General features: G+C 45.3%; 7 protein-coding genes across 7 annotated transcripts; 4 read left to right on the plus strand and 3 right to left on the minus strand.

The window, feature by feature from the left end:
• The first annotated feature begins 1408 nt into the window (after nucleotides 1-1408).
• F9C07_2278835 (alpha-fucosidase A) lies at nucleotides 1409-5000 on the plus strand. Its single transcript, XM_041288880.2, has 5 exons — nucleotides 1409-2488; nucleotides 2536-2618; nucleotides 2674-2758; nucleotides 2805-3849; nucleotides 3899-5000. Exons 1-5 carry the CDS (start codon nucleotides 2365-2367, stop codon nucleotides 4917-4919), a joined length of 2358 nt encoding a protein of 785 aa, XP_041141480.1. The 5' UTR covers nucleotides 1409-2364; the 3' UTR covers nucleotides 4920-5000.
• Nucleotides 5001-5060: 60 nt separating this feature from the next.
• On the minus strand, nucleotides 5061-7121 carry F9C07_2249073 (beta-lactamase/transpeptidase-like protein; the record flags this gene model as incomplete). Its single annotated transcript, XM_041288871.2, has 4 exons — nucleotides 5061-6015; nucleotides 6070-6331; nucleotides 6385-6495; nucleotides 6560-7121. 4 exons carry the CDS (start codon nucleotides 7119-7121, stop codon nucleotides 5232-5234), a joined length of 1719 nt encoding a protein of 572 aa, XP_041141479.1. The 3' UTR covers nucleotides 5061-5231.
• A 679-nt stretch (nucleotides 7122-7800) lies between these two features.
• Nucleotides 7801-9403, minus strand: F9C07_397 (uncharacterized protein; the record flags this gene model as incomplete). Its single annotated transcript, XM_041284332.1, has 2 exons — nucleotides 7801-9292; nucleotides 9345-9403. 2 exons carry the CDS (start codon nucleotides 9401-9403, stop codon nucleotides 7801-7803), a joined length of 1551 nt encoding a protein of 516 aa, XP_041141478.1.
• A 4549-nt stretch (nucleotides 9404-13952) lies between these two features.
• F9C07_2060982 (uncharacterized protein) lies at nucleotides 13953-15865 on the plus strand (the record flags this gene model as incomplete). Its single annotated transcript, XM_041284335.2, has 2 exons — nucleotides 13953-14430; nucleotides 14481-15865. The coding sequence occupies 2 exons, from the start codon at nucleotides 13953-13955 to the stop codon at nucleotides 15863-15865; spliced, it is 1863 nt and encodes a 620-aa protein (XP_041141477.2).
• A 1226-nt stretch (nucleotides 15866-17091) lies between these two features.
• Nucleotides 17092-18054, minus strand: F9C07_399 (uncharacterized protein; the record flags this gene model as incomplete). The annotated part of the gene is made up of 3 exons (XM_041288870.1): nucleotides 17092-17309; nucleotides 17359-17606; nucleotides 17666-18054. The coding sequence occupies 3 exons, from the start codon at nucleotides 18052-18054 to the stop codon at nucleotides 17092-17094; spliced, it is 855 nt and encodes a 284-aa protein (XP_041141476.1).
• Nucleotides 18055-18903: 849 nt separating this feature from the next.
• On the plus strand, nucleotides 18904-20478 carry F9C07_1016753 (uncharacterized protein). The gene is made up of 3 exons (XM_041288879.2): nucleotides 18904-19398; nucleotides 19454-19716; nucleotides 19787-20478. Exons 1-3 carry the CDS (start codon nucleotides 19088-19090, stop codon nucleotides 19966-19968), a joined length of 756 nt encoding a protein of 251 aa, XP_041141475.1. The 5' UTR covers nucleotides 18904-19087; the 3' UTR covers nucleotides 19969-20478.
• Nucleotides 20479-21048: 570 nt separating this feature from the next.
• Nucleotides 21049-22062, plus strand: F9C07_2101345 (uncharacterized protein; the record flags this gene model as incomplete). Its single annotated transcript, XM_041288878.2, has 3 exons — nucleotides 21049-21476; nucleotides 21535-21782; nucleotides 21842-22062. The coding sequence occupies 3 exons, from the start codon at nucleotides 21049-21051 to the stop codon at nucleotides 22060-22062; spliced, it is 897 nt and encodes a 298-aa protein (XP_041141474.2).
• Nucleotides 22063-22462: the final 400 nt, after the last annotated feature.

Genomic DNA, 22462 nt, shown 5'->3' on the forward strand with positions numbered 1-22462 from the left:
TCACACTGCTCCTAGCCTGAATCTCGATGGTCGATCGTCTCTGACTACAGAAATACCTCTACACTACCGGTCGGTACGGCCCATGGAGAGATGGGAGCTTGTCTGATTGTTCTAAACTACGGAAACCAGATAACTAATATCTGCGTGGCTTAGTATCATGGGATGGAGGGGGAAATACCACTATCTCTATAATAATACGATATTTCCTATTACTCTGACTCTTTTACAGCCATTAGTCAGTTGAATTAATTTTGGCCGCTGGAGGTCCCATAAAATGTATGTAAAATTACTCGCCGCATACATGCCCTAACAAAAACATCCGTCGGTCACCATAAACTGCAGTAGAGGCTTAGGTTGGTAGAGGCACTGACGGCCGAAAGGACCCGTTATATTAATATCCAGTACTCGAAGCAGAGAAGTCAGGACGCACTGGGGGATAATGGGGTCTATTGCCTACGTGGAACTCATCTTGAGGGTAGACATTGGCCTTCCCCAGAGGCAACACGCGAGGTGCAAGAGGCATCCACGGCTCCGAAAGTGATCTAAAGTCCCCCATGATTATGTAGATCAATCAATCTTCGCTTGTGATACTGGTTTTGAAGACACACCACGTGTCACTAAATAGTTGCACGGGAATGAGCTCTCACTGATCTATCAGTTGCTTCCTACACTGTGGATCACCGGGTCTACAGCAATAGCTTTTCAGATGCAAATAGTCCCAGACCAACTTATACATACGTATGCAGTATGGCGTGATATTTACATATCACTAACTCGCCGCCAGCTTCATTGGAGCAAATCGTTTTTCCCTTCCAAACTCCTTGGCCTTTTGAAGAATTAGATTGGGCCTTGAGACCTCCCTCTACAGCTCTATATTGAGACTTGATACTCTGGTATTCAAGTAGATATCTCTCCCACCCTGATCCACCTGGAAACCCCTCTCCCTCGAAATACTAGCCATGGCCGTCGTCGGAGACTATCAAGTGAAAGCCAAAGCAGAGACTACAAAACGCCTCATTGCGCAATTGGTGAATGAAGAATTAGCAACCCTTACATTGTGTCCTGATACAAGATCACCCGGTGTGATAGAAGGCCGAATCACACCAGCATGTGACGAATCCCGTTGTATAAAAACCGAGGTTGCACAGGGGAATGGGTGCATCTGGCGACCAAAGGATTTCAAAGTGCCTGTTACCCTTTGTACCGAAGGTGTGGAAGTAGAGGAAGACAATCCGGGTAAAATTTTCGAATTTATATGAATTAATTTCGCCTGTAATGTGGAAACACGAGAAGCGATCATGTGCTTTTGGGGACTATCATCTGCCTATATTTACAACTTAACTTATGTAGGATCAAGTACTGGAAGCTGCAATCTCTATCATATTGTATTCACTTGATAGATCTCTGGATCGACTAGTCTAGTTTCAACAGCCTGTGAATGACCTACCTAGAAACTCACATTCTCTCTCGCCTTCCTCCTCCACCCCACGGCAAACTTCCACTGCACAACCAGACCACCCGCCACGACAAGCTCCACCGCAAGGCAGATCAGAAAAGCCATCACAGCCCTAACGCGATCAATCGACAGAAACACAAAGCTCATACCACCCACCGACACAGAAACTTGGCTAAAATAGCTTTCACAGTTCTCCTAAAAGCACTCACACGGCTTCAATCAAGCCTCAGGCGTGAGCCCTAAACTGCAAGGTACGGACGAGTCGGTTTGTGCCGTTCCGCAGAGGTGTTTTGCTGAACTGACTCGTTCAATCCTCTGTGCCTACTCTAATGGAATAAACCCCTCTATATAATGCTTAAGTGGTCTGACACCTATTTCTAAAAACTATAATTAAAGGTTTCGACAACGTACGCCTGGATGTCGGCAAGCGAATGCTTCAGTGCCATGGGGAACATGATAGTAGCTACTGCTCTACAATTCATCCTTTAGATCAGTATCCGGAATCAGCAGATCGGAAAAGGCGTCCCTTGAAATAAGACGACGCTAGACGAGATCCAACTCCACAGCCCATGAAAACTCAATCAGAGCTCAACACAAACAGGTCCTCAAGATCCTCAAGCTACTCAAGCACTTCTATCATTGGTGCAAGATCATTCTAAACTTTTTGTGTGGGTATTGCTCGCAAGTCTTCAAGATTCCACGTAGGAACGAAATTAGCCGGCATAAGTACAACTTCCCCGCATGGAATTTATCCGTCAGTCTGCCCAATGGTGGAGAAACAAAATGAAGTAGGAACATGCAGCCCACGACGTGAAACGAGATCGGCGAAGGCTTAAAAGTGCTTGATGCCCAACTTTCGGTTTCAATTGGCGTCCATATTTCGAATCGTGTAGACAAGAGCCAGAAATATGCGGTCCCTGGTTTTGCTCGGGATGAGTTCCTTTGCCACGGCGAATTCCTTGTGGTCGTCGAAGGCTGCGTCCTGGGATACGACTAATGAGGCCTATACTCTGGGGAATGGCAAGCTGGGGGGTATGTCTATCTCTCTAACTGTAGATAATCCCTACTCACCCTGATAGTGATGCCGTTCGGAGAGCCGGGCGCGGAAAAGCTCAATTACAACCACGACGAGCTTTGGGAAGGTGGCCCCTTTGAGGTCGACGTGAGTTTTGTTGAACTATAATAAAATGCATATATTTGCAGCTAAAAGATACAAGGGATATCGGGGTGGTAACCCGAACTCTAGTATGACGGAGATCCTATCCGAGGTTCGGGACGAGATCTGGAAGAAAGGGACTGGCAGTCAGTTTAAACAAAGTTTTCGTCAATCGTTATCTAACCTTTTCAGACGATTCACGGCTGCACGGAGACACAGACGGCTATGGATCCTTCCATTCATTAGCCAATCTTACCATTGCGATAGATGGAATCCACAAAGTGAGCGACTATACTCGGTCCCTGGATCTCGGCACCGGTATTCATACGACAACCTACTCGACAGGCAAGGGAAAGTATACTACAGACGTCTACTGTAGCTACCCTGCTCAAGTCTGTATCTACAAGTTAAACTCCACAGCAGCTTTGTCTAAGGTTACTATTTACTTCGATCAACTTGTCGAGGAAAGCTCACTTTGGAATGCCACCTGCGACTCGGACTTCGCTCGTCTCCGAGGTGTCACACAGGAAGGACCTCCGCGTGGAATGACATATGATACGATTGCGCGAAGCTCTATTCCTGGTAGATGCGACAGTTCAACCGGAAAACTAGCTATCAACGCCAGAAATAGCTCGTCTCTGACGATTGTAATCGGTGCGGGAACGGACTTCGACGGGACTAAGGGAACTGCGGCGACCGATTACACTTTCAAGGGGGAGGATCCAGCAGAATATGTCGAGAAAATCACATCCTCAGCCTTGTCACAATCAGAATCAAAACTGAGGACAGAACACATTGAGGACTACAGCGGCTTGATGAGTGCTTTTACCTTGGATCTGCCAGATACCCAGGACTCCACCGGCACAGAGCTCTCCACTCTTATAACCAACTATAACGCCAACAAGACGGACGGAGATCCATACTTGGAGAAGCTCCTTTTCGATTATGGTCGCCACTTGTTCATCTCTTCATCACGCGCGAACAGTCTCCCCCCAAATCTTCAGGGGGTATGGAGTCCCACGAAGAATGCAGCCTGGAGCGGCGATTATCATGCAAACATCAACCTCCAAATGAACCTTTGGGGAGCCGAAGCGACAGGAATAGGCGAACTGACAGTTGCTGTCTTCAATTACATGGAACAGAACTGGATGCCGCGTGGTGCTGAAACCGCCGAACTTCTTTACGGCGGTGCTGGTTGGGTTACTCACGATGAGATGAACATATTCGGACACACTGGGTAAGTGGAACACTCCTTGCAACTTCATTTCAAAGTGCTGATGAAACAGGATGAAAACCTATCAAACCTCAGCAAATTATCCGGCAGCACCGGCATGGATGATGCAACATGTCTGGGACCGCTACGACTACTCGCACAACAAAACATGGTTCATTAAACAGGGGTGGCCGTTGCTGAAAGGTGTCGCCGAGTTCTGGGCCTCTCAGCTACAGGTTGATAAATTCAACAATGACAGCTCTCTCGTTGTTAACCCTTGTACCTCCCCCGAGCAAGGACCAACCACCTTCGGCTGCACGCACTGGCAACAGCTCATTCACCAAGTGTACGAGAACGCCATCCAAGGCGCAGAGATCGCGGGCGAAACAGACTCCACCCTTCTGAAAGACATCAAAGACCAACTCCCCCGCCTCGACAAAGGCCTCCACATCGGCACCTGGGGCCAAATCAAGGAATGGAAACTGCCCGACAGCTACGATTACGAAAAAGAGGGTAACGAGCATCGCCATCTCTCTCATCTCGTTGGCTGGTACCCGGGCTGGTCTCTATCCTCGTACTTCAACGGTTACAACAACGCTACGATCCAGTCCGCAGTTAACACCTCCCTTATCAGCCGTGGCGTGGGCTTATACACGAACGCCGGATGGGAGAAAGTATGGCGGTCCGCCTGCTGGGCTCGTCTCAATAACACGGAAAAAGCTCACTATGAACTCCGCTTGACTATTGACCAGAACATTGGCCAAAGTGGACTGTCCCTCTATAGTGGTGGTGATACTCCGTCTGGTGCCTTCCAGATCGATGCTAACTTTGGGTATCTGGGGGCTGTGTTGAGTATGTTGGTTGTTGATATGCCGCTTGACAGTACCCATTCCGAGGATGATGTTCGGACGGTTGTTCTGGGTCCGGCTATTCCTGCTGCTTGGGCTGGTGGTAGTGTTAAGGGACTTCGACTTCGCGGTGGTGGAAGTGTTGACTTTTCTTGGGATAGTGAGGGGTTGGTGGATAAGGCGAGTGCGACGGGAGTATCGAGTAATGTCCGTATTGTTAATGTTGAGGGGACTGTGCTTGTTTGATTTTGAGTTACTCGTCCCTGAGACTAGAGTATACTTGTAAATGAAGTGATATCAATGCACATACCGAGAGGTTTTTCTAGCAATGGGTCTATGGCCTTTTGAGGAGCCTAGTATAATATTTAGTGAGCATCGCCTTAAGGACTTTTGTAAATGTTTCTTAGCTGAAGGAACATAAACAAGTGAGAGAAAAGGCTGTACATATTTTAAAGTATTAACATATAAATATACGACAAAATATCAAAGAAAACATTAGGGTAGAGAGGAAGGAAAAATAGTCTAATCCAGAACCATACCAGCAAAATCGACATACCCCTATTCCTCAACCCTAGGAATCTCAACACGCAAAGCCCTAGGAGAAATACTCACAGCTCTCCCACTCCCATCAACCCCAAATACAAACTCATCAGCACCCACATTCCCATAAATAATACTATCAACAGAACTCCAAGTGTTGCAAGCCCGCGTCACAGGCCCAATCCCTGAATCCCCCTCGGAATTATCCTGGAAGACAGCCCGGAAGCCAACTCGCCCTGGTGCCTTAAGTCCAGAGGGATACAAACGAACACTGAGATCCGAGGCATTCTGCAACCCCAGCTTAGAAACTAAGAGCTGCCTTACATCCACGGACTCGTTGGTCCATTCGGTAACCTTCAAACCGGGTTGGTCATCGGTAGTGATTTTGATGGACGCATTGGCGGAAGAGTACTCGCCTGCGAACTGTGTATTGGCCTCTTCTCTGGCTGCGTCTTCGAGGGCGGGGATGAGGGTATTGATGGTAAGGTCTGTTATGAGGGTGACGGCTTCGGTGGTTGATTCTCCGGCGGCGAGGATTGTGAAGCCGACGTCGTGTTCTGGGGATAGGGCAAGCATGGAGGAGTACATTCCCAGATCACCTTGCTTGGTATATAGGTCGATTAGACGGGGGTTGGTCAATGTGAAAATTTCCCATGGAGCCCCGACGGAGACCTCAAGACTTGATGTGTGGGCGCGGGGCTTCATCCATCGCCTGGTTAAGGAGGGACGGAGGAGAGTGCTGTTCAGGATTGCTCGGCCGACGATTGACATGTCTTTCGTTGAGGAGTAGAGGCCGCCCGCACTGCGAATGATTAGGGTCTAGACTTTTCAGTAAGGGGAATCGTTAGGCACTTACGCAGTCTCGCCACCGGCATCTACGCCGTAAAAGCTGCTCATGGCGGGTCCTGGGATGATGGCTGTATCATCTTCTGGCTTGTCGTAGCTCGATCGTGATAAGCCAAGGGGCTTTATCAAGTCCCTTTGTAGGAGAGACTTGTAGGTTTGGTTTGTCATGGCTTCGAGGGCATACCCGAGGATCTGGAAGCTGGGGTTAGAGTAGATAGGGGTCGAGCTAGTGTGCAGTATCGGGTGGCTTTTTAGGATGCCGTCGAAGAATTCTGGATGTGTCATTAATAGTTGATTCCCCGACATCAAAAGTATTTGAACTCACCAGACCGAGTGCATGCGACTTTGGTACCACATGGCGGGATATCAGACTTCGGAAGCGTAGGGAATCCTCCGGGTGTCGAGGCGGAGAGAGCTGCGATGTCGATAGATGCATCTATAAATCCAGATGAGTTAGTTGACTTGGTGTGAAGTCAAGAAAACTCCCAGCGACACCGTACATTCTCTGATAACCCCAGTCATATGACTTGCCAACTCCCCTATCGTAACTTCATCCCAGCGGAGGTGATCAATCTCATCATCTCGCATGGTAGCATTATGGCTGAGCTCTTTTGCGGCATCTCGCAGCTCTGGGACGTATTTCGCAACAGGCTCGCTCAAGGACGCATCACCCTTCTCAATCAGAAGCATCAAGACCGTCCATAGCTTCGATACACTGGCGATTCTGAATACAGTGTCTGCGTCAACCTCTCTCACTCCCACCGTGCTATTCTGAATGGAGGGTGCGGTATGGTAGTATTCAAGCAGTGGCTGATCGCTTTTTGTGTTGAAGACCTGGAGACTAAACGAGATTGAGTCCGGGTCAATTCCTGTTACTTCACTTGCATTTGATGCGTGGACTGCCTTGTCGAGTGTACTGAGCAGCTGGTTCTTGGCCTGTGTGAAAGATGAACTGCTGGCAACATCCTTAGGGGCTGGGAAGGCAGGTCCTTGGATTGGACATAATTTTCCCAGGGCAAGAGGGGATAATGTACAAAGAAGGATAAAGTGTGGATAGCGCATTGTGAGTAAATATGCTACTTCCTATATTGTGTAATTGAAAGAGTGATGGCTTACCCTTTCCAGGACATTTGTTCTGTATTTATATAGCTCATGCTACTAAGGTGGACAGTCCGAGTACATCTACGATTTAGTGGTCCTCTTACAGGATGGCAAATGAGATACGAATATGAATCTTAGGATATAACAGTGAGCTGCCTTGTCCTTCTCTCGTTCTGCGGGTAGATGTAATAAGTTGGCCCCAGAATCCAACTTAAAAGCCAGATGTATAACTGGAGGCTTTTGGTGAATCAGCCGGTGATTGGCTCCTCCGTAAGCACTATGAACTAGCGTTCCTTCCGGCCAATCAACGTTCTTCAGCCCCAACTGAAGGCATGAAGATCGACCAACACAGCCCAGGCCTAAATTAAGATTAAAGATAGAGCTAGGTTGCTAGTTACGAGTCTGCCTTGGTGATTGAACAACGCCAAGTCTTCAGGCTCCTAAAGCTGCCTGCCATGTAATGCAGAGGCCAACTGCCGAGAAGTACATGTACCCTGCATGAAAGTCCCGACATCAGAGACCCACTTAACTAAAGGAAAGCCTGCAGAAATAACGAGATTAGGATGACATATTCAAGGTGTTGCGCAGAATTCTAACGATATTGTGTATGTAATAAGAGAAATACGAGTATCCACAAGTTCTACCAACGCACAAATTCCATGCGCTGCTGAAAATCAGAGTCTACCCCATCCGGCTTGAACAACAACAGGACCTGGCAAGGATTTCTCTCCATAACTTCAGGCTGAAGAGACTCGTAAACACGAGCATGAAGATCCACATCCCGTTCACTCTCTATGACTCCCGAACATGCACTCTCCTCGACCTCCATCACTAAATTCGCTACTGCTGCATACCGCCTCGCGTTCCACATGCCCTCTATCTTTCCATAGCGGAGTAGAAGATCGATGGCTTTTCGTCGAATGGCAGGGTTGCGGCATTTAATGGCTGCATAGTAGAGGGGTCCAATAACTTCTCCTTCAAGACAAAACATCGATTGGTTATTAGTCCGTTTGTCAATTTCCACGGTGAGCTGGATTACTTTTCCCGCATAGCTAACAACCGCATCGAAATCAGAAATATAAAGATCAAAGACATTTTCATCGCCTGCCAGAACTGTTTTTACCCAAATCAACGAGGTGTGATGGTAAATCTTAAGAATGAGAGATGCACGTTGGTCAACTTGCTGGATCCATGGGCCCATCCTCTGGATCAGCTTGTTCAGGCCCACTAGCCAGTTATCAAACTCATAACAGAGCTTTAACTGTTCTAATTCTAATCTCTGTTGCAGTAGTGAATCGCGGGGCTTTCTGTCCAGGTCGACAGCTCGGATGAAAGCGAGCCCTTTGTTCATCAAGTTGTCGAGGTAGCTTCTGGCGTGGGAGAGATTAGTTAATGCCAACTCGCTCGTTGCAACATCCTGGGACGTGGTTTCTAAGGGATATAAGGTGCGACCCATGAACGAAGCCTCCAAATTGAATTTGGAGTACAACCGGCGTAGTTCCTTATACAATTCTGTGGTGCGACCTGTTGCGCCCCCTTCCTGTTCATGTTGGTAGAGCATCTTCAGCCCGGCGTCTATATGATCTAGTGCTTCTGTTTTGTTCCCCCGCAGGATTTCCAAACAAGCAAAAAGACAGCAGGTGGTCAATGTTATCTCCCAGTTCTGGCTATCAATTGTAGACATACGGTCTATCAAATGTCGAATGGCCTTATTGTATTGCTGCAAAACAAACTGGGTTGTGGAGGAGGGATCGGCTAGTGGTTGATCCGCCGCCATTTGGTACCGCGCATGGATGGCACCGATGGCGACCACGGCGTGGCGAATGGTCGGCTCTCCCTCACTGATCTGCGGAATCAAATATGACCAGAGCATGGAGTCAAAGAATCCCGAGAAGGCCACTGCCGTCTTAGCTTGGAAGAAGTCCGCCCACCGACGCTCCTCTCGGGTCTCGGGGCGGAGAATAATGCGATGATCCCCGCTAAGGGGAGGCCTGCGCGACACATTTTGCACGGCTTCGATTCTCCGGCGTAGTTGGGATTGAGATGCGTTATCGTAGCCCTCGCATTTGTGGTCAGATTGCTGACATTGGAGACATGTGGGCTTTGACTCGTCGCACTTGATGTGCCGGAGCCTATGTGGGTTATTAACATTTCCTATAACTTCTCATTGTAGACAATACTCACTTGCAGGTAATGCAGCCACTCCGAGACCTTTTACTGCTAGACCTTCTCTGTTTTGTCATTATTCCGCGGTGTTCGAAGGTAGATTATGTTGAGGCTCTAAGGTGTGGCATCGTGAGATAAGTTAACCGGCTTGAAGCACAGCCACAAAGGATTTATTAACGTAATTGGTAAGCACCCTACGCATATAAGCACCCTGCGCACCACCTACTATATAAAAAATTTAAATAATTAAAATACCATGAATTTAGATTTTTATATAAAAATAAGTAATTCTATCGATTTAGACAGTATATAATTTTATAACTCTATATATTATAGCCAAAATATTTAGATAAAGCGCGTTTAAAAGTTAATTTAGTAAATAAAGATCTATCTATCTATATAGCTTTATCTACCTAATTTCGACGTTTAATAAGGATTTAGGCTTTAGATATAAATATATCTTTTTTAAAAGTAATCTATTTAATAAAATATTTTTACTTTTTAAACTATTTTTTATACACGGTCTAATATTACTCTAATTAATACTTTAATATTATTATATTATTTATAGCTTATTCGGTACCTTTAATTAATTAATTTAAATTAATTTTAATAGATAAATTAGGACTGCGAGATTAATTTTTAAATAGCTTTTTAAATATAGATTCTAATTTCTTTAACTACTTAACTATATAAAATATTTTAAGCGCTAAGCTATCCTAGCTACTAGATCTATTATCTAAAGATATAAAGATCTTAAGCTAAATTATTAATTAAAAAAAAAACGCGCTTAAAGCTTAGAAAAACTAGACTAATAGCTCTAAAAATACTATAGATATTACTTTTAATAAAGACCTCTATATAAATCTAAGAATATATCTCTAAAAAATTAAATTTATTAATATAATTAAATCTATAGTATATTTTAAATTTAATTAAATCTCTATATAAGTCTTTTAATAGCAAGAAAATAGTAATATTAAATAATTAAAACTTATAAAAAGTATATATAGATATATAGATTAATATAATATTATTCTCTATATAGATTTAATTAAATCAAGACATTAAATAATTATCGTAGCTATCTAGAATAAGTAAACAATATTTTTCTATAGATCGGCCGGTAATATAAAATATAAAATAATTTTACAGCCAATATAGACTAATCTTATTACTTATTTAGCTATTAAAACTAATCTTAATCCTTTAATTAAAAAAAATATTTTTATTCTTGTACTAAGACTCTATATATATTTTATTTTTAAAAATAATATAGAAAAATAGAGCTTATCTATTAAAATTAATATATTCTATAGTAGTAATCTATTCCCAGTTTTTTAGCTATAATAAAAATAGTTTCTCTAGTATATTAGATCTAGTAATAACTTTAGCTACAATTATTAGGCCTATTATAAACTCTATTTTATTAAAATTATAGATATTACTTAACACTATACCATATTTCTAAATAGTCTTATTTATTTACTTAAACCAAGTATTTAGAATCTTAAGATCTTCTATTTTAACACATTAATAGTTATAGCAACGTATAAAGTAGAATTTAAGTCTAGATATATAATTAATAAAGTTATATATCTATTTTTTCTCTATAATAATAGAGAGAGAAGTAGTATTACGCTTTAAAAATAGAATATTAGCTATTTCTTATATATATACCAACTAAAGAGATACTCTATATTTATCTAATAATAAAATCTACTATTTAAGCAATTTCTTTTTACTAGTAATCAATTTATAAATATTAATATATCTATTATTTAAAAAAAAAGACCTCTTAAAGACAACTACACAGAATAGATTTAGGTATATTAAATATCTTAGCTATCTTTTTTAAACTACTAATCTTATTTTTTTTTAAAGTAGAAATAGCTAATAGAATTCGACCTTTCTACTTAACGCGTAATTTTAAGGATTTAGATATTTTTAGTAATATAGCTAATATTTAAATTATCTAAGAAATTAAGGCGCATCGAAAACGCGGATAGTACGCAGGGTGCTTACATGCGCAGGGTGCTTACCGATTACGTTACCCGTTCCCTTGGCGCTTATGTTTCCGAGTCCCGTAATCTAAGCTTTTTGACCACCCCGTCTTTGATCGTTGAAAGTGTGCTAACAAACCCGGACTGCTTGTGTTAAAGACATTTCTGTCAAGGACTTAAGAGAAGGGATGTGGGCAAGGAACGAGGGCTACGAGAACTACCAACCCTAAAGCTCCCCGACCGGTCGACTTTATTAATCGCGCCCTACCAGACTGCAAACATGAAAGGAAAACCAAACTGGATCAACAGTACCAAGGCCATCCACTCTTCTTCAGACAGGTGAAAGTTATTTTTTGATTCTGTTCTAGGGAGTGGATGTGTATCGGGGGCATTCCTAGCCGTTCATTTGCTTGAATGTAGCCGATCCTCTACCCATTCCAAAATAAGGAAAGCGTGGATCATATAAGCCAAGTGGATATTAGACTTCAAAGAGCACAATCACAGTAAACTATATGTGTCTTGGCTGAGATCAGTTGCGTACCTCGTAGTCTGTGAAATACTCTCGGACTGTTATGTGACCTTACAATTACCGGAGTAGTTAGACCTCGTGTGGGTGTACGGCTCCCTGGTGACTTTGTTTTGGATAAGTCAATTAACGACGAGTGGAACTTCGAGGAGGGAGGGTTAGCTTCCCTTGCATGTAGTTACGGAAGTATAGGGGGGAAGAAGGGGTGGGATGAAATCTTGGACGATTACATGAACGAAGAAGTAGAAACATTCATTACCAGTAAGCTGGAGGGCTTAGAAGGTAGGGTTGGCGTGGGTCGGCCATGGCCTTTCGAGGTGCTCCTTGAAGTCCTCACCTCCCACATTAATGCATCATCATCATGTAGTCCAAAATTATACGTTTGGCCTTTCCTTTGTCTGTAGGTGATATCCGACTGTCACAGCAAGGTCATTATTCGTGGCCATTATTTACTATATCAACTATACTAGCGATCACGGTGGTACGAACTTAATGGTGTACAGAGAAAGACAGAAATTGGATCCCTTAGCAAGGTGTGTATTACCTGTTCGATGAATTTCCTGACACTGTGCCTCTAAACATACTGACTCTCACGAAATCAATCTTGAAAGGTAAACAGAGATTACACAGGGATATTCTACCAGTACTCGGCTACTGGGACAACACATCAGTAATGCTCCCCCAAGCTCCGAGGTGAGTCTTTTTTCGTATTCGCCAACGTGTCTCAACACGAGGGAGTAGGGCAAGGACCAGCAACGTTTATTACCAATCCATTATGTTGCAAAAGTCCCGATCCAAGGGTAGCGCTGTGTATTGACACCTTTGACCCTTCTCCTAGGCGCACACATAATGATCTATTAGCCAATGGGAACTACCTGTCTTCTGTGCCTTGGTGGGGCTTCGTGAGCTTCTCAACGCCAGATACGTGGCGCTCTCTTCGCGGGCCGTGACATATCCATCCGCCGTGCATTAGCGCCGGACAGCAATGGCATGCAGGTTTTAGATGCGTGCTGAATTATTAATTTGCTGTATTGCCAGAGCCCCGCAATAACAGCTTTGAGAAGATGTGTGATTTATTCATTTGACTGTGTTTATGTTTGGTTTTGGTGAATCACTTTACCTATCACAGAAGTATTCTTCTATTGCCGCTTTCTTCTCATCGCCATTGCTTTAACTGAAATCCCATGGGTTAAGTAAATCATGTCACAGATTCCTGTCTAGTATGACACGAATTCGGACACATACAGCAAACTCTGTAAGGTGGCGATGAACAGAGCTTTGTTCAACTGTGCATATTTGGGCTTTTAATGCTGATCCTTAACTTTATATGGAGTTGATCTTCGCTCATATAACATCTATCACACGATAGATCGGCACCCGGCAACTAATAGCTGCTCCTATGCACCCGAAGACTGCTGCACCCGTTGAAGCACGGACTTTTCTTTTTTCTTTTCTTTTTTCCGAACAGAGTCTAGGAGTGGGAGAGTTTCTGGTATTGCATTGTGAAAAATCGTCAATACGAGTGGCAAGTTCCTATAGGGGGATGGGAGGAATAATGTAGGCGCGTCTGATGCAATGCTTGCTTCCCAAAACATCTCAGCGGGTATTCCCGGAAACGAGTCCGAGTGCTTCGATAGAAGGGGGTATTATGTCCTTGAGATAGGCGTAGAATGAGGTTGAGGTCAATTCTTATATAAAGCACTTCTTGGAAGTGACAATTCTGGCGTATTTGTGTGATTCTCAAGCCACCCCTTCTTCAACACAGCTTTGAGCTGATCCTAGAAGCCTACGTCGTTCTCAAGTGTCCCAAAGCCGATATTCTTGCGTGTATAGTGCCTAGCAGCTCAAGATGACTTCGGAGAGGAACATTGTTATCGGTATTTGGGATCTCAAGGCTGCCGGAAGTAGCACGGTGGAAAATCCGAATACCTTTCCAAGTCGCCTTGAAAATATCATCTACGGTGATAAGCGGGTCCCGGTTGATCGGGAGCATATTAAACCCAACGGAAAATATAGATGTGCGTGGTCTTCCTCTTACTAGAAACCTCGAATCCTGACGTTAGTGAACTGTCTGCTATAGCGCTTGTCAAATTATTCATGAAATTTGTGAAGGGTGAGAAGGTTATATGGTTAATGGGCACTGCATGGTTGATCCGCTCGGACTTGCTCGTAACCGCCGGTCACAACGTCTACGATTGGGAATATAACCTTGGACGTGCTAGGGAGATTAAAGCATCACTTGGCTACTGGGGTGAAGACTCTGTGGATAACACGGTACAGTTCCGGTATGGCACTATGGTTGCAACCTCCTCAGGGTGGCTGGCAACTAAGGATAACCGAATAAATGATGTCGCCTTCATAAAGCTGGACCGTGCATTTGATGGAACTGACACCGAGATGAACCTATTCCATTTCAAAGCAACACCCGTCTCGGGAGAGCGGAGGATGGGCATCGTGGGGTATCCAGGTGACCTTGATCGAGGAAACCGGCCCTACGAAGAATTCAAGAATGTCAAATATGATCTGTCTCAGGCGTCGAGAAATATGCTGGTATATGAAATAAGCACCACTAAGGGTGAGTTGCCTATTCGCCAGGGAAAGGGCGTTATATTGACTCTATAATAGGACAATCTGGCTCACCCGTCCTCTTGGATGACTATAACACCTCCATAGGAACGCATGTGAACGGTGACTTCTTTGAGAACAGCGCCAGTCCAATAGCCGGAGAGTACGGTAATCTTTACCATGCATATATACGGGCCATAGATGGTCATTATACACCGGTAAAGAGAAAAGACGAGGTTGAGTATGTCAGGGTGACGATTCCAAATGATCCAGAAAGGCCATATGAGGCAGCTGAGGAATCATTAATAACAGTGGGTGGGAATGTTAACTCCAACATCCTGAAACTCGGATCCCCGTTTCTGGGACCGATAGGAGGCCCCATTGCTGCCCTTGCTGCTACATGCGTCCTGTTTGCTGGTGGTGTCTGTGAAAGTGCTTTGGACCCTGAGGGCAGCGTCTCAGGGTCCGATATCACGGCATATGCACACCACGCTATTCTAGCGGAGGCTGCGATTCAGGCGACAAACCGGCTAAGTCGAGAAGCTTTGAACAAACTCAACTTCGAGGAAAACGTGAGAGAAGAATACTCAACCCTGGCATCCCAAGTTTACGGTATTGGAAGCAAACTATTCCCTGTCCTCATGGAGTCAGCTCTCCGACTAGCTTTAGAAGCATACCATATATCCGAGTCTGGACAACAGTCAACCCCAAGTGCAGAAGCAGAAAGCCTGCCCAAGCTGGGAACCCTCCAGTACACCAAAGAGGGGTCAAATCAGGACAGCCAAACCGAGGCCTTCATCGATAGCCTCCTTCAGAATTTCTGGCCCACACAAGGAGAAGAAAGATTTTTCGACCAACTTGGTAGTGTCATTGTGAATGGGCTACGAACTAGTAAGACTATCCAAACCATGGCCCCAACAGGCCTCTGCCTTTTGAGCTCGTTACTGGCGCCTACTCAATCGCGGTCTCAGAGTACGGAATTGGACATTTACTTTGAGGACTTGCTGGACCGGGCTCTCATGGCTGAGGCCACATTGAGAGCAATCATTTTCGCAAAGAAAACAGTTCGCAGCCAGACCGTGAGTATATCAGAGGACGAGAAGAAGGCTGTACTCCAGCGAGAAGGCTTCTACGATCTGCTCAAAGCTGGAGTGCAGGGAATCGGCAGGAAGGTGATCGAGAGTACACCTTCCGTCATCAGCAAGCTGCAACCCCTGTTAATGGAACTGTTGAGCCCAAACAAGGCTACTAAGCAGTTGGACATTCCTATTCCCGGTAATCCTACCCAAGATCTCGAAACAAACCTAGCCTTCGCGCGAAAAAGCGTAAGATTACCCGAAGGCCCTGTTGTTCAAAGGTCCACTAGACTGGGAGCCGTGGCGTCAAGGTACGGGAATAATCACAACCTTGACGGTCCATCTGTGGCATTCTCTTCCCTGTCCTAATGATGGAGTGTACACCCGGAGATTCATTGGAGAATCAAGTTGGTGAGAGCGGAGACGAATGCCTGTTGCTTACTGTAGTTAACTGCCATAGAGTATATTCCGCCCCAGCCGCCAGGGTATCTACCTGGGTGACCAGAATTCATTAGCAAATGTCTTCTTTATTAGTTAGTTTCGGAGGTATCGTCTTCTCAATCAAATTACTATAGGATCCCGCATGAGAACATAATGTAATATTCCCATTCCGGCTGCATGAGTTGACCAGATGCTGGGAGTTGTCTGGAAGCCTGAGGGCCATACGGAGTAAAAAATTCTGATTTGTTTTGTCGATCGACATGCAGCTACTGTTGTCGATGAGGGGTTTTACTTGGCATTGCACCATGGGAAGCGGACTATACTGATGTTTGTCGAGGCCTCAGTAGTCGCTATCCTGATGCGGGGGCCGCGCAGTTGGTGGGTCCTTTCTATGTAATACTCTGCAACTGGCTAGTAGTAATTTCAATTAATATATGCATGCTTGCTTGCATAAACTTAGGTATCCATCTTTGTGTCCTTACCAATGGCTGGTCAAGCCTCAACAGCAGCCACCAAGGTATCTCATTAAGTCCACCCCGTTACAGGAGCTCCGTGATCGCTGGCTGCACCCTTACATGCAAGTGGGAACATGACGCTCGTAACTCATATGGCGCCAGCAGATAACATGACTTCACAACCTAAGTAGAACCCCGGATGTGACTGCACTCGGATTCTGGTCCATACTTCCCCATCTGCGAGGATGTATTATGTAGGTTATAACGCCACAGTAGCATCGGTGGGCGCTTTCCTTGCATGAAAGCGAGTCGGGGGTATAAACCAATTGCAGTCACTAAGCTCCAGACTAATAGCTTCTCGATCACTTCTGCAATAATCCTACAGGATCGTGAGCATGTCTGGTTGCGGTACAGGCTCCGTTGGGTCTAGGCCTCAAGTAGAGGTACTCTCAGGTTTGATCGGCGTACACACCCCTCCACCATATTTACAGAAATAGGCACACCGTCCAAGAGGAGGTCTGGTTGAAATAATCAAATGTATTGTAAGGCGATAAGGGCTAGCTAATCTCCAGGATAGTAAACTAATGAGTGACATAGAGACAAAAGTTCATGCCCATTCATTGGTAACCCGTCAACCAGTACATCAGCAAAGTCATGTTTGTAGCATATCCAAGGGACCGCCGAATGAGTTCACGCTCATCAAGGGGGGCAATCAACAGTCTGTTGCTTGCGGAACTCATCTGCCGCCTTCTTCTGTTCGGCTTCAATCTGCTCAGAATTCGCGTCCCACAATTTTCGGTTAAATACGGCCTCATACTCGTTGTAGGCGATGGTACATTTGACACGGCGCTCAGTCTTCTTGGCTTTCTCAACATTTCGCATTGAGTCGGTCACAGTAAAAGAAATAAGTCGAACGTCTGCTCGGTCAGTGAGATCCTTTCAATTCCTGGGCTTTTGGAAACATACATGACCTGATAACATCAGCCTCAGGAATGTATTCGTAACGCTCACAGACAACGGTCTTGCTGTCTGTGTTTGTTGTGCTTTGCTCAACCGTTTTGGCCAATGACTTTAGGATCCCTTCTAAGGCTTGTAAAACAGCAGGTACCACACCAACAAATCCTTGAAGTACGGCTTCAAGGAGTTGAGTATGAAATTCACTCGTAGAGCATTCGATATCCTTACTGACATCGTGGTCGACATTCATTCCGAGCCTGTGTAAGTTTAGTAGCTAATCCCAGCAGACGGCTGCATGTATCCATATTGCACTTACCAGGGTGTCGTTTTCATGTGCTTCACGCCAACCTTTGCGGCGTATGCACTGCGCTTGGCTACAGACTCCTTCTTGCCATCCTGGGGAATGTTGGGGTTGCTATAGACAGTACGCCACCAAATAAGGCTTGCCCAGCAACGGTAGTCCTGGACGGATTGCATAAAATCCGCAAGAACTTTCTTCTCCGCAGCTGCTTGCTTTGTGGGAAAGTTCACAAACCAAATGGATGGCACCTCCTTTGCGTCCTGAACCGCCTTTGTAGCTACATCCTTGTCGGGAAGGGGAGCATCGGCGGAGGCAGCATTGATCGATTCGTAGCTTGGTAGACCAATTTCCTCCAAGTCCAGCGAGGCGCCAGTCAGCTTACCAAGGTCGATGGTGCTAGCCATTGTTTCTCGTCCTGCTTTTTTGTTCCGCGGGATTCGGTTTTGGGACTTTTTGTTTGTCAGGTAATAGATGAAATGTTATCAGAGTAGATTGATGATGCTTCGATGTCAACGAAGGGATGGGGAGAGAATTTATCTATTTCGCTATCCGAGCACTACATAGGCCTGGTCTGTACTCTGCCTTACTCCGATCCTCTCAGGCGTCCAAGTCTTGTACTGACCAGCGAACTATCATCATGCGCTGTGGTGAATTAGGGGCCAATAGTGTATTCTCTTGTGCCATTGGGCACACAACTGAGGCATTTACGATACCGATGATCATCTACGTAGACTATATCATGGCATTGGTTCAGTGGCGGGCAGGGCGACAATTGGAGAACTGAGAAATCTCAGCATGCACCGTACTTTTTGAAATGAGATTGTCTAGTAAGGCCTTTCTTCCATTCATCCTGCGACACGTCGCAACGTAGGTCCATCTGCGAAAATGTCAACAATGCAATATGTCTCGAGACTGCGACATGATGTTGCATTCCATTAAATGCCTCAGCAGTATTCCTCAGCTGATAATTTATGCAGCTCTGCATGTCAAGTCTCTACCACCTCCGATTGGGTAACACGTTAAGGATCGTCGCTGCTGTATAGTGTGGCGAGCTGAAATGCAGACCAGGAGGTCCAGGGTATGCTTCCGAGGCATCGTGAGTCCTGCCGGAAGCCCATTTCATGAATACGAGTCCTTGGATTCATTCCTGGCTAGAATGGGCGATTTACATGTTTTGCAGATATTGTGCCAATGAGGTCCTCGAGCTCACACCCTGCGCACGGCCCTCAGGCTTCCAGACAGCCAAAGCCTGGTAGGAAATATGGATTAATGTGCAACTGCGTTATATCCGTCGATCTTCGCTTGACTTCCCCAATAGACGACTGCTCTGTCAGACTGTTAATGCTCGTCCTCGTTTCTCTCTGAAGTTCCCAGCTTGTCTGAACGCTACAACACTTATCCACTCTGGAAGAACCTAACACTCTAACATTCGCAACAATGTCCACTTCCTACGACATTTCTGTGCAAGAACCTGTCCATGGCCAGAATGATATCAAGAATGCGGAAGAAGCCATCAAAAGGTTCAGGGAGGATGACGACCCACAAACAGTTTTCTTCCTCAATTTTGCACCCGAATTCGATGGCATGGAAGATCTTCACGTAACGAAGTATAGCTGGGCAACAAAGATAGAACAAACTGTTCAGGCGCAGTACGGCAAGGAGAAGGAACGTCATGCTATTCAGCTCAGCTGGGACCGCGCATCCTACCGGGCTAAGCTTGTCGATTACCTTTTGAGAACCACTCCCTGGTAAGAAAGACGAATTGTGACAGTTCGAACTAGATAATAACTAGTACTGGTATAGGTGTATATTCGGTGTCGACAGAGTTAAAGATGCTGAGAAGCATGACCTCACCGGAGACTACCACCACGATAAAGAGGTCTACAAAGGGGCAACAAGTGATTGGCTCCAAGCCAGTCTCCCTGAGGTTCCAGTGGATCGGCTGCAGGTGATTGTGAAATACATCGCCGAGACACTTGCTCTTAGCCAAGGAAGGCTGCAAGGGGTACAACGATTCGCCGTGGCTTTATCCGTGGAAAGCGAAAATGAAGCACTGAATCAGCCAGGTACAACCTAGCTCCTGCAATTCTAAGCTGAGTACAAGATTCAAATGCTGATAGACCTTCTTGGTACTAGGCTTGCGAACCGTAGTTCTCGCTTTTGATAGGAAAGCCAAGGAGAACCAAGTCGAAGTCACCGGCACCCTGTACGAGGCAAAAGTCAACAACAAACTCCTGCATCAGCAGAAATTCGACCAGAAGATGTTGGACCTGGGCAAGCCACTAGTGCATGAATGGACTCTTGATATCGCAGCATGAATCTCTGAAACAGGTAACGTCTGAATAGGACGAACGCAATGAGATGTCTTTAGGGTTTCCAGCCCATCGTTGCCTTCAATAGCTAGCTTAATTATCTCTTGCAATCTGAAATTGCTCCAATATAATTCCTGCTATTAGTCTTCTGAGTAGCCTTATGCCCTGATGGTTTTACTTTTAAGAAATATTCATGTTACCATTTTTTGCTTGACATCGTGCACGAGCTTCCTCCTGTGATGCCTCCTTTGGTAAAATTTATCAAACTATCCTAACGCTCAAAACTGTGCTTTCTTCCGTGTTCACGTGGGGTATAGACAGACGCTTATGCCCTGTCTCCTATCCTGCAAGCCATATCTTCCTACTGTTTCTTACCAGGAAGGTTCCTCTATACCCCTCAGAAATTGCCTTCGCATATTACTACTCCATGTATGGTAGCGATCGTCTATACCCTCCCATCCATTCACGTAGTCCCACTCGAATCCGAGCCCAATGCAGATGACAACCAACTATATGCTGCCCAAAAACCGTCGATTTTGATTAACCCCTCAATATCCTAAAGGCCTAGAATATTCTACCCAGGGCCGAAAATCCCTCATACTGAAGTAGCAGGTCTAGTGCAAAGGAATGGTGGACCAACAGTGGATCACAAATCTTGGCCTGCTTAATAGACATACATAAATGGAGTGTGGGGGATGAAAGAAAGACAGGAAGGCAACCGAAAGAATACGTAACCTGTACCTAAATAATAATAAATGTCGAGAGGACAAATTGAACAACTGCGTGGCTGGAGGTGCAGCCACCCTGGAACGATGTGTAATACTATTTTTTTGGCTGCCTCAGCTCTGATATTCCGCGTTAACCGATCGTTTACCAGACTAGGCGAGTGAAACTGTTCAAAATAATATGCTCCACCGAATGTACCACGCTCCGAGTAAGTGGTTCTATCGATGAAGGCATTATAATACGTCTCTACTGCGCCGCTAGCATTTCCTTCCAGCATTTCGGATCTCTATACAGCATCACTCCTTGCATGAATCCCCAGTCTCTTTTTTATCTTTTAGCCGTGCACCATATTACTTCAATATGGCATCAAAGGTACCCCAGGACACTCCGGATTCCGGGATCATCATCCGTGCTCCGATCTTTCCAGAGGATGAACTGCTTGAGAGAGAGCCAAAATATGCATTCCCTCCTATACCCATCAGTGATCCGTTCTTCGGGGGCGTACCTAGGACTCTGATGCCTGGTGATATTGCCGCACAGGCAGCTAATGTTTCGAAAGACTTTCCGTCCGTATGGTTTGTGAATTTCCCGCCATCGTTGTCCGGTGATCAGAAGCAAAGGCTGGAACAGTACCAGCAAGAAGTGCTTGATTATCGGAGCTGGTCTAGTCTACAGTGGTGGGAAGCAGTCTTCCGGCAGATTCCGCCAGGTCCTGACAAATTAACCAAGATGATGCAAAGTCGAGAGCTGGCCAAGGTCGCCTACATTGATATGAAGAGAACGCCATGGTGAGCCTGAATGACTCGATGGGAGTATTGTGCAAGAGAACACTGACCCAAATCCCAGGTTAATAAAAAGCAAAGACAATGACACCAATCGGAGAATCGAGTGCAAGACCTCAGAGTTCCACGCTCGGCTTATCCAAGAAGTCGTGTCTCAATTTGTCCAGCTCGATCCGACTGCCATTGCGGCACTAGAGCCTCTATTGATGTCCATCGTTTGGTCAGTCAATACAAGTAGCGAATTTCATGACATACGGACACTTGTGACGGAGAAATACGAATATTTACAAGGCTCCAACAGCATCCGATCATGTATGTTCTATCTCTTCAGCCCCTAGAATCGACGGAATTCTGAAATGACCTCAATCTAGTCGTTCGGTTGATATGCTTCGAGGTCACAGAAGCGTTTTATAACGTCCGGGATGGAAAATCAGGCAGTCAGCGATATGTTGTCTGCCAGATATCCTTTCTTGAATATGAAGCACTTTTTAACTCTAGGGATTGGAATCAATACTCCGTACAGATTCAGACTCAGCAGAGGGAAGCGATGAAGAACTTTGTTAATCAACAGACTGTCGATGTATCACCGTGAGCTACGCATACAGGCGCATTAGTGCTTACATAACCTTCCCTAATTGCTTTAAAAGACAAGCTTCCTTGATTATACGCGTGTCATCATCTATCTGTTTTATTCTGAGCTGGGTTTTGGTTCTGTCTTCTGGCGGGCTGCATCGCGAGGTAATTCAAGCTTAACGACCGAAGCGATTCGTCCGGTATGGACTAGAGAGCGATTGACTGCTTAGGTACCGTCGTGTCTGTTGTGTTTTGCCTGGTAAGTTGGATGTTGTATCCTACCAAGTATTGGCGTATCTAATGGGTTGGAGCCTGCCTTCAATCGAACGCTTCTTCTCTCTTCAATTAGTCTACTACTTCATCCTGAATACATTCCCTCTTGGCCCATTTAGCTATATAGCCAAGCAGTTTCAGTTCGT

This window comes from Aspergillus flavus, chromosome 1 (genome assembly GCF_009017415.1).
Source record: "Aspergillus flavus chromosome 1, complete sequence".
In the NCBI taxonomy this organism is placed as follows: Eukaryota; Fungi; Ascomycota; class Eurotiomycetes; order Eurotiales; family Aspergillaceae; genus Aspergillus; species Aspergillus flavus.